Source organism: Aegilops tauschii, chromosome 3 (assembly GCF_002575655.3).
Source record: "Aegilops tauschii subsp. strangulata cultivar AL8/78 chromosome 3, Aet v6.0, whole genome shotgun sequence".
In the NCBI taxonomy this organism is placed as follows: Eukaryota; Viridiplantae; Streptophyta; class Magnoliopsida; order Poales; family Poaceae; genus Aegilops; species Aegilops tauschii.
The window spans coordinates 503,994,940-504,004,057 of record NC_053037.3 but is presented as its reverse complement, the minus strand read 5'-3'; the positions used below and the strand labels follow the sequence as shown (position 1 = coordinate 504,004,057).

Genomic DNA, 9,118 nt, shown 5'->3' with positions numbered 1-9,118 from the left:
GAGGGCCACATGTACCTGTGCCATGGCTGGGACAAGTTCTACAGTGCCTACGACCTGCGGACCGGGTACTTTCTTCTCTTCAGGTATGACAATGACGCCACAATGCTCATCGTGAAGGTTTTCAACAAGACTATGTGTCGCATGCGCAACGCTGACGACGAACATGCCAGTGCGTTCTGCCTCTTCTTATTCCTCTACATTTGGCTTTGTCTCACATCGATTGTTAACGGCCATTGTTGCATTTGGACAGGCAATGGGAGCAGCAGCAGCGACACTGGCTACAGCCAAAGCAGCAGCGATTCTGGCTTTAGCGAAAGCAGCAGCGATTCTGGCAGCAGCAAAGACAGCAAGAAGGATGATCCGGACTGGAGTGGGGGAGAAGAGGAGCAGAGTGGGGATGAGGAGCTGCAGGATGACGATGGGCATCAGGCTGAGGATGACCTAGCGCTGGTGGTGGCTGACCAAGGGCAAGAGACGGTGGTGGCTGACCATGGGCAAGAGATGGTGGTGGCTGACCATGGGCAAGAGATGGTGGTGGCTGAGGATGACCTAGCGATGGTCGTGCCCGTCCTGCCTGAAGGTGGCCTCGCGATGGTGGTGGTGCCTGACAATGACCACGCACCGGTGGTGGCGCCGGCGATCCCATAGCTGGGCGACATGACCACACCAATTGTGGTAGAAGACTACATCCCACAGCTGCCTCCACCGCCTCGCCGCTCTTGGGGCATCAGGCTGAGGAAGGAGAAGGAGAAGAACAATGAGAACTGAACTATGTGAAACTTTTGTAATATGGTGTTGGATGGATAACGGTGTTGGATGAACAATGTGAAACTTTTGTAATATGTAATGATGGAACTATGTGTTGGCTATGTATGTATATATGATGAAACTTGTGTGTTGGATATGATTGTTATATGGATGCTTGTTGTATATATATGTGTTGGATAGCTCATATGTGAAATAGTGACCTGAGATTAAGAAAAAACAATTTTTTTTAAAAAAATGTTACTAATGGCGCACTTCCATCTGGTGCGCCATTAGTATACCAGTTACTAATGGCGCACCTTTGGGATACTAATGGCGCACCCATGGTGCGCCATTAGTATACCAGATACTAATGGCGCACCTGTGGTGCGCCATTACTAAAATATTCTAGTGGCGTGGTGCTAGTGGCGCACCAGTAGTGCGCCATTAGTAGGCAAAACTGGTGCGTCACTAGTAAGCCTTTTTCTAGTAGTGGAATTTGCGCAACCTCCTCTTCACGAAGCTGCACGAACTATACAAGTTCCCCGCTGAGTTTGCAAACACACGCCTCTCAGGGAATAAAGTGAACAGTGCCGCCCTCACGAAGATGAGCACGGCCCTTTCTACTTGGAGAAGCGCGGTGAAGAGAATGATTAACAAAGGTGAAAGTTATGAGAAGATCAATGCGAAAAATCCTTCGATCAGCGAAGATGACTACAAGGAGTTCAAGATCAAGTGCGAGAGCGGCGCATCCGAGGAATCAAGTCAGTGGGGGAAAGAGATGCGGGACTTGAACTTAGGGGTCCACAAACTCGGTCCCGACAGTTACAGAGTGGGGGAACCTATATGGGACAAGGAGGACGCGGAGCGTGCCGAGCAAGGCCTACCGCCCCGCTTCGAGAAATACCGTGAGAAGCAGACCAGGAACTATGTCAGGGCCCGGCACAAGGAGGACCCGGTAACAAAGGAGCTTATCCGAAGACCAAGGCGCTTGAGAAAGTTCTGGTAAGGAATACACCCCCGCGTAATTAGCTAAATATATGGTTGCATTCTAGTTAATGAAGCCAAATTTCTAAATGGTTCACATTCCTTCCGTAGGAGACTGAAAGAAGTAGCGCGGCGTCGTCTCAGAGCTCCCCAGCTTGGGACAACACTCTAAATAGGGCGTTGAACATAATGAAAAACAAGGATAAGCTCAGTAAGCCGTTGTCAGCTGGTCGTGTGGCCGGCAAAGGCTTGTCCACAAAATGGTCGTCATACTATAACGCTGGTGGGCGAAAGGAGAAAAAGACCAGCTCGGAAAGCCAGTCGCGCGAGGTTCAAGAACTCAAGGCACAAGTGGCGCGGATTCCGGAGAGTGTCCAAGAGCAAGTGCAACAACAACTGGGAACGACGCTCACCGCCATTGTGCCTAGCTTGATTGAGGGGTTGCAGGCGTGGATTGCGGGCGGCCAACAGGGGCCGCCCCCGGTTCCCAGCTTCATGGCCAGCAAGTCCCACAATGCACAGGCGGCGCCATTGGTGTCTCCGGCGGAGGCGGTATTGGTGTCTCCGGTGCCGGCACGGGCATTGGAGCGTAATGCACCCAGGTGTACGCCGGCCGGCACCTCGGCAGCAAGCAGCCCCTCCGTCAGTTGCACGCCCGCCGTTGGCGGTGCCTCGACATTAGCCGAGCTCGACGCCATCACGGTAACTAAGCCTCTCGGCCGATGACTTCATCTCCTTGCCTTTGACTGGGCATCCCTGACGCCCTACATGTTTTCGCAGGGCGCCGCCGACGTTCCATGCACTCTCCTGCACTTCGTGGGCGGCGAGTTGATCGACATTGCCAAGGGCAGAATCATTCAACCGGGCAACCCCGTGTTCCACGGTAATCCGATGCCACCCACCGTGTATAGGGTTGAACTGGTTCGGGTGCTGCCAGGCTGCGACGAGTTGTTACCTCTGATTCGACTCGCTGGGGCCAACGAAGATGATGTGATGACCCTCAGCGCCTGCGTAAGCTGGCCCCTGCTTTGGCCGAAGAGCCAGATTCGTTTGGGGGCGGGGGACACCAACCCACAGACAACACCGCCAGTCGTGCCGGCGCCAAGCCATGGCAAGACCGCCGCAACGCTACCGGACATGCCGGACATCCCTATGGCACAGGATCTGGACATGCATATGGCACAGGATCCAGACGACGACGACAACGACGACGGTACATTTACCAACGTCGATAAGTACTTTGCCGAACATGGGTACGGTGACGAATTCTTCGGGCCTCCTTCTCAAGAACCCAACCCTGAAAAAGACGACCGCGATCGAGCTGGTACCGCGGAGAAACCCAATTGCAATAGGCGTTGTCTGGCGTTCTGTTCTCAGGAGACGCCTCCAGCTGCCGCCTTCACCGAGCCACAGATAGCCGAGGTGCGGAATATTATCAGCCCCAACACACTCAAGAAGGCGGTTTCTGAGCAGAACTCGATCCCATTACAGGAGATGAGGAAGAAGGGACGGAAACGAAAGAATAACAAGGGCGGTGCGAGCCAGCCGGCACCGAGTACGATCCGTGCTCAGGACGGGCCACCTTCACCTAAGGATATCTCGAGGAGGGTGCATGTGGCGGGTAGGCCGATGCTACCGACTAATCTGCTCAATGCTGCAACCGGTGCTATGCGGAGTCTGCATGACAGTGTTCTTTCTTTGGAGAAGCGGCGTCTCTCCGAGAATGATGTGGCATACCCGGTTTTCGTGGCCAAGGTGCCAGAGGGCAAGGGCTTTGTGGATAGCGCCATCGCGGGTATGATCGTCCTGCGGTTTGATGACATCTTCGCTATGTTTAACCTTCATCCGCTGCACTACACCTTCGTTCGGCTATTTTCACTGAGTATGGAGATGCGGATCATTAGAGACAAGACCCCGGACATCGTGATAGTCGACCCCTTCTACATGCGTGCCAAGATCTTGGGCAGCGGTGGGGATCGGCAAGTCGCGAGTTCATACCTCGAAGGCGTCATTCTGGCAAACCCAGATAAGGATAACTTCCTCGTGCCTTACTTTCCCGAGTAAGTCATCCCCTCACCGCCCCGTAACATATGATTTCTTAGATTTTGATCGTTCTTTTTTTTTCTAACATTCTGTGTTTTGTGCAGTGACACACATTGCACACTCATCCTCTTAAGCCCGAAATATTCCATGGCCACGTATTTCGACCTGGACCATCAGTCGAAGATAGGCTACACAAATATCAAGAAAGTTCTTGATGATGTTCTCCCCGGCTACGCCAGATCTGGAGGCACCTTCAGCAGGCCAGTTCGTAAGTACGGCAAGCACATCTTCAGCCACAATACGATGTTCTCCTGCGTCAAGCAGCCGCCTGGCGGTCAGAAGGATGCCTACTACGCCCTCCATCACATGCGGGCGATCGTACGGGACCATAATCACCTTCTGCTACCAAGTAATCTCAAAGATTGGGCCGCACGCTTGTCGGCAATCCGGGACGCGGACATCAGACAAGAATTCTTTCACATCCAGTCGGAGTTTGCGGAAATCATCCATCAAGATGTCCTTCGTACCTCGGGGCAGTTCTATCTCAGACATCAACCGTCCAACAGTGAGATAGAAACAACGCTACAAATGCAGGCTGACAACTCCCGTGATTTCATGACCATCATGAAAGACGGCGGCTTCATCCACGCTCCGGTCCCTGAGTCGAGTCAAAAGTAGTGATGCTATGTAGTTCTGAAATGTCGATTGGCTCATGTTGTAATATTAAACTTTAATGAACTTGTATGTCTCTTTGGTTTGGACAGTCGTTCAACTTATATGTAATCGATGCTATTTATTAGTAGGACCATGAATCGTGCTATTAATGTGTTGCTTTTCTCTTCCGATCCTTTTGTTGCATACTTATATATTGCTTATGTATTGTCTGTGAATTGCTACTAACGTTTTGTTTGGCTAGTGCATATATAGAGATGCCGTCGTATGTCGTGTACAAGGGTAAGGTTCCCGGAGTCTACGACGACTGGGAGGAGTGTCGGAGACAGGTTCACCGTTTCAGCGGTAACAGTTACAAAGGGTACACCAGTAGGGCGGAGGCGGAAGTTAGATACACGCGCTATCTAGTGGGAGAGAGGAGGGAGCGGAGGAGGAACCGGATGAAGACCAGTTTCATCGCGATGATGCTAATCATGATGACCGCAGCTCTCTTCAATGTGATGGTAGTTTAGATGATCGATATCGACTTGTAATGTGAAGACAAACTCGCTACTCACGGTTTCGAGACTTGTAATGTTATAACTTTGTTCGGTATTTGAAATTCGGAGACTAATATGATGAATTGTATTCGGAGACCAATCTTCTATTGTATTAGATAAATCTAGTGTTTATGTGTTGTGCTCTCTATATTATGTGTAGTAATATGTTTTGTAACCTATGCAAATATCAGAAAAGAACAAAAAATCCCTAATATTAATACTAATGGCGCACCACTCAACACAGCAATGGCGCACTGCAGAAAGGACACTAATGGCGCATCACCCCCTAGTGCGCCATTAGTATGCCAAGGCACATGGGTAAATATGGCCCCTGGGAGGCATACTAATGGCGCACGGTGGGCTATACTAATTGCGCACTGTGTGGTGCGCCATTAGTATTTAATTCTAATGGCGTGGTGCTAGTGGCGCACCAGTAGTGCACCATTAGTAGGCAAAACTGGTGCGCCACTAGCAGGCCTTTTCCTAGTAGTGTTAATACTCCCTCCTTTCCGGTTAATTGGGTTCATCTTGCAAATCCCATCAAAAATTCGTAAGAAAGGAGGTCCTAATTATATGCTATACAACATATTAATGCTACATGCATGGTCCCCTCGGTCCTTCATGCATTGGTTGATTTTACATTGAGAACCAAAATTTGATAGAATCTAATTTAGGGATAGTTGTATGGTCATATTCTCAAGAGAACGAGCCTTACAAATAGGAAAATTATGATTTTTGGGATAGACCCTTTAAACTGGAAGGGAGTATGTAGTAGGATAATTTATATTTTTTCTATTTTAAAAACCCAGTGGATTTTACATTGAGAACCAAAATTTGACAGAATCTAATTTAGGGATAGCTATATGGTCATATTCTCAAGATAATGATCCTTACAAATAAGAAAATTATGATTTTTGGGATAGGCCTTTAAACTGGAAGGGGGTATGTAGTAGGATAATTTATATTTTTTCTATTTTAAAAACCCAGTGGCACCAATCGGAAGATGAGATGTGCAATACAACTACTACGTAATCTTTTCCAATTCTAATGGGGTGATAGACTTAGCAATCTGGAAATGTATATGAGTGGATTATTATAGTATTGCAAGCCATGAGGTCATTGCTGACGATAGCAATAAAAAATCATACAGCTGTTTGGCTGCAAAACTAAATCCAATGTTATAAGAGTTTATACTACATATAACAAAAAATTGTGTGAGGTAGACAAAGAGTAAGTCGTTTATATATAAATTTTTTAACAAAAGAAGATGTTGTGTCCATAACTATCTCATGAATTTCGCCAAATTCTAAAATATCTTTATATTAAATTTATCAAAACTTCTAAATTAATTTATTTTGTATCAATCAAGACTTACTACTAATGAGATTGGCAACCTACCATGCATATAAGTACAATAGAGATTGGATGTCATATCTATCGACATGTTATGTAAAATATGCAATAAGTCATTTCAGTTGTGCTAAAATTATAAGTCATAGCAAAATAGCATGGGTTAGCAGAATAATTAGATTAAGAAAAAGGGAGAGCGAGAGACAGTGATTGAAACAAATGTTGCACCGACAAACCATCTCAAAGTAATCTCATAAATATTAGTTATGCGAAGGAGATATTGGTCAATGCAAGATCTATAACATATAAACGGAAAATAATACTGGTGGTGATTTTGAGCAAGCGAGTCAGGTAATGTGTTAAAAAAATTAGTGTTAGGTCTAGCCGCGCATTTGCGCGGGTCGGACTGCTAGTTTAATCTAAATAACAGAAAGTAAAAGGAGGATACAGAAGGTTGTGCTTTCTAACTTCATCCATCTCATGCTCATCAAAAAGAATCCACTAACAAGGTTGATCAAGTCTTGTTAACAAACTCATTCCGAGTCGCATGAAACCGGAGAATTCTCGAATAGCACTAGGTTACCTCAACGGGGATATGAACGTCCCCAATAATAATAATATCATATCTCTTCTTGACAGTAGGAAGAGGAAATTCAAAACCTCCAATAGTAATCGATGGGATTTTTCCAATAGAGTTTATACTATGAACTTGAGGTTGTTTCCTCGGAAAGTGTACCGTATGCTCATTACCATTAACATGAAAAGTGACATTACCTTTGTTGCAATCAATAACAGCCCCTGGATTATTCAAAAAGGGTCTTCCAAGAATAATAGACATGCTATCGTCCTCGGGAATATCAAGAATAACAAAGTCCGTTAAAATAGTAACGTTTGCCACCACAACAGGCACGTCCTCACAAATACCGACAGGTATAGCAGTTGATTTGTCAGCCATTTGCAAAGATATTTTAGTAGGTGTCAACTTATTCAAATCAAGTCTACGATATAAAGAGAGAGGCATAATACTAACAACGGCTCCAAGATCACATAAAGTAGTTCTAACATAATTTCTTTTAATGGAGCATGGTATAGTTGGTACTCCTCGATATCCTAATTTCTTTGGTATTCCACCCTTAAAAGTATAATTAGCAAGCATGGTGGAAATTTCATCTTCCGGTATCTTTCTTTTATTTGTAACAATATCCTTCATATACTTAGCATAAGGATTCATTTTAAGCATATCGGTAAAACGCATACGCAAGAAGATATGTCTAATCATTTCAGCAAAGCGCTCAAAATCCTCATCATCCTTTTTCTTGGATGGTTTAGGAGGAAAAGGCATGGGTTTCTGAACCCATGGTTCTCTTTCTTTACCGTGCTTCCTAGCAACAAAGTCTCTCTTATCATAACGTTGATTCTTTGATTATGGGTTATCAAGATCAACAGCAGGTTCAATCTCTACATCATTGTCATTGCTAAGTTGAGCATCAATGTGAACATCATCATTAACATTATCACTAGGTTCATGTTCCTTACCAGATTGTGTTTCAGCATCAGAGATAGAAGTATCATTGGGATTCTCAGGTGTGTCAACAACAGGTTCACTAGAAGCATGCAAAGTCCTATCATTTTTTCTTTTTCTTCCTCTTAGAAGGACTAGGTGCATCTACATTAGTTCTCTCAGAATCTTGCTCAATTCTCTTAGGGTGGCCCTCAGGACACAAAGGTTCCTGAGTCATTTTACCTCTTCTAGTTGCAACTCTAACAGCAAAGTCAATTTTCTTACTATTTAATTCATTGAGAAAATCATTTTGTGCTTTAAGTACTTGTTCTACTTGAGTGGTAACCATAGAAGCATGTTTACTAATAAGTTTAAGTTCACCTTTAACGCTAGACATATAATCACCCAAGTGTTCAATCATATAGGCATTGCGTTTCAATTGTCTACCAAAATAAGCGTTAAAGTTTTCTTGTTTAACAATAAAATTATCAAACTCATCTAAGCATTGGCTAGCAAACTTAGTAGGCGGGATTTCAGCTTTATCATATCTATAGAGAGAATTTACCTTTACTACCTGTGTCGGGTTATCAAGATCATGTGTTTCTTCAACAGGCGGCAAATTAAGACCGTGTATTTCTTCTAGGTGGTAAATTCCTAACATCTTCAGCTTTAATACCGTTTTCTTTCATAGATTTCTTTGCCTCTTGCATATCTTCAGGACTGAGAAATAGAATACCCCTTTTCTTCGGAGTTGGCTTAGGAGTTGGTTCAGGAAGTGTCCAATTATTTTCATTAGTCAACATATTATTCAATAGCAATTCAGCTTGATCAACTGTTCTTTCCCTGAAAACACAACCAGCACAACTATCCAGGTGGTCTCTGGAAGCATCGGTTAGTCCATTATAAAAGATATCAAGTATTTCATTTTTCTTGAGAGGATGATCAGGCAAAGCATTAAGTAATTGGAGAAGCCTCCCCCAAGATTGTGGGAGACTCTCTTCTTCAATTTGCACAAAATATATATTTCCCTTAATGCAGCTTGTTTCTTATGAGCGGGGAAATATTTAGCAGAGAAGTAATAAATCATATCCTGGGGACTACGCACACAACCAGGATCAAGAGAATTAAACCATGTCTTAGCATCACCCCTTAATGAGAACGGGAATAACTTAAGGATATAGTAGTAGCAAGTTTTCTCATCATTAGTGAATAGGGTAGCTATATCATTCAATTTAGTAAGATGTGCCACAACAGTTTCAGATTCATAGCCATAGAAAGGATC

The 9,118-nt window shown here is 44.8% G+C and overlaps 1 protein-coding gene across 1 annotated transcript; it reads left to right on the top strand.

Annotated features, from left to right (window-relative positions):
* Positions 1 to 1,920: 1,920 nt before the first annotated feature.
* Positions 1,921 to 5,706, top strand: LOC141043054 (uncharacterized). The gene is made up of 5 exons (XM_073511972.1): positions 1,921 to 2,283; positions 2,917 to 3,153; positions 3,304 to 3,791; positions 3,879 to 4,108; positions 5,648 to 5,706. Exons 1-5 carry the CDS (start codon positions 1,921 to 1,923, stop codon positions 5,704 to 5,706), a joined length of 1,377 nt encoding a protein of 458 aa, XP_073368073.1.
* The last annotated feature ends 3,412 nt before the right edge of the window (positions 5,707 to 9,118 follow it).

Coding starts and splice junctions, on each gene's coding strand:
- LOC141043054 (XM_073511972.1), top strand. CDS start 1,921: ATGAAAAACAAGGATAAGCTCAGTAAGCCGTTGTCAGCTGGTCGTGTG. Junction 2,284..2,916: donor TGGTGTCTCCGGCGGAGGCG/GTATTGGTGTCT, acceptor CATATGGCACAG/GATCCAGACGACGACGACAA. Junction 3,154..3,303: donor CCGAGCCACAGATAGCCGAG/GTGCGGAATATT, acceptor ATCCGTGCTCAG/GACGGGCCACCTTCACCTAA.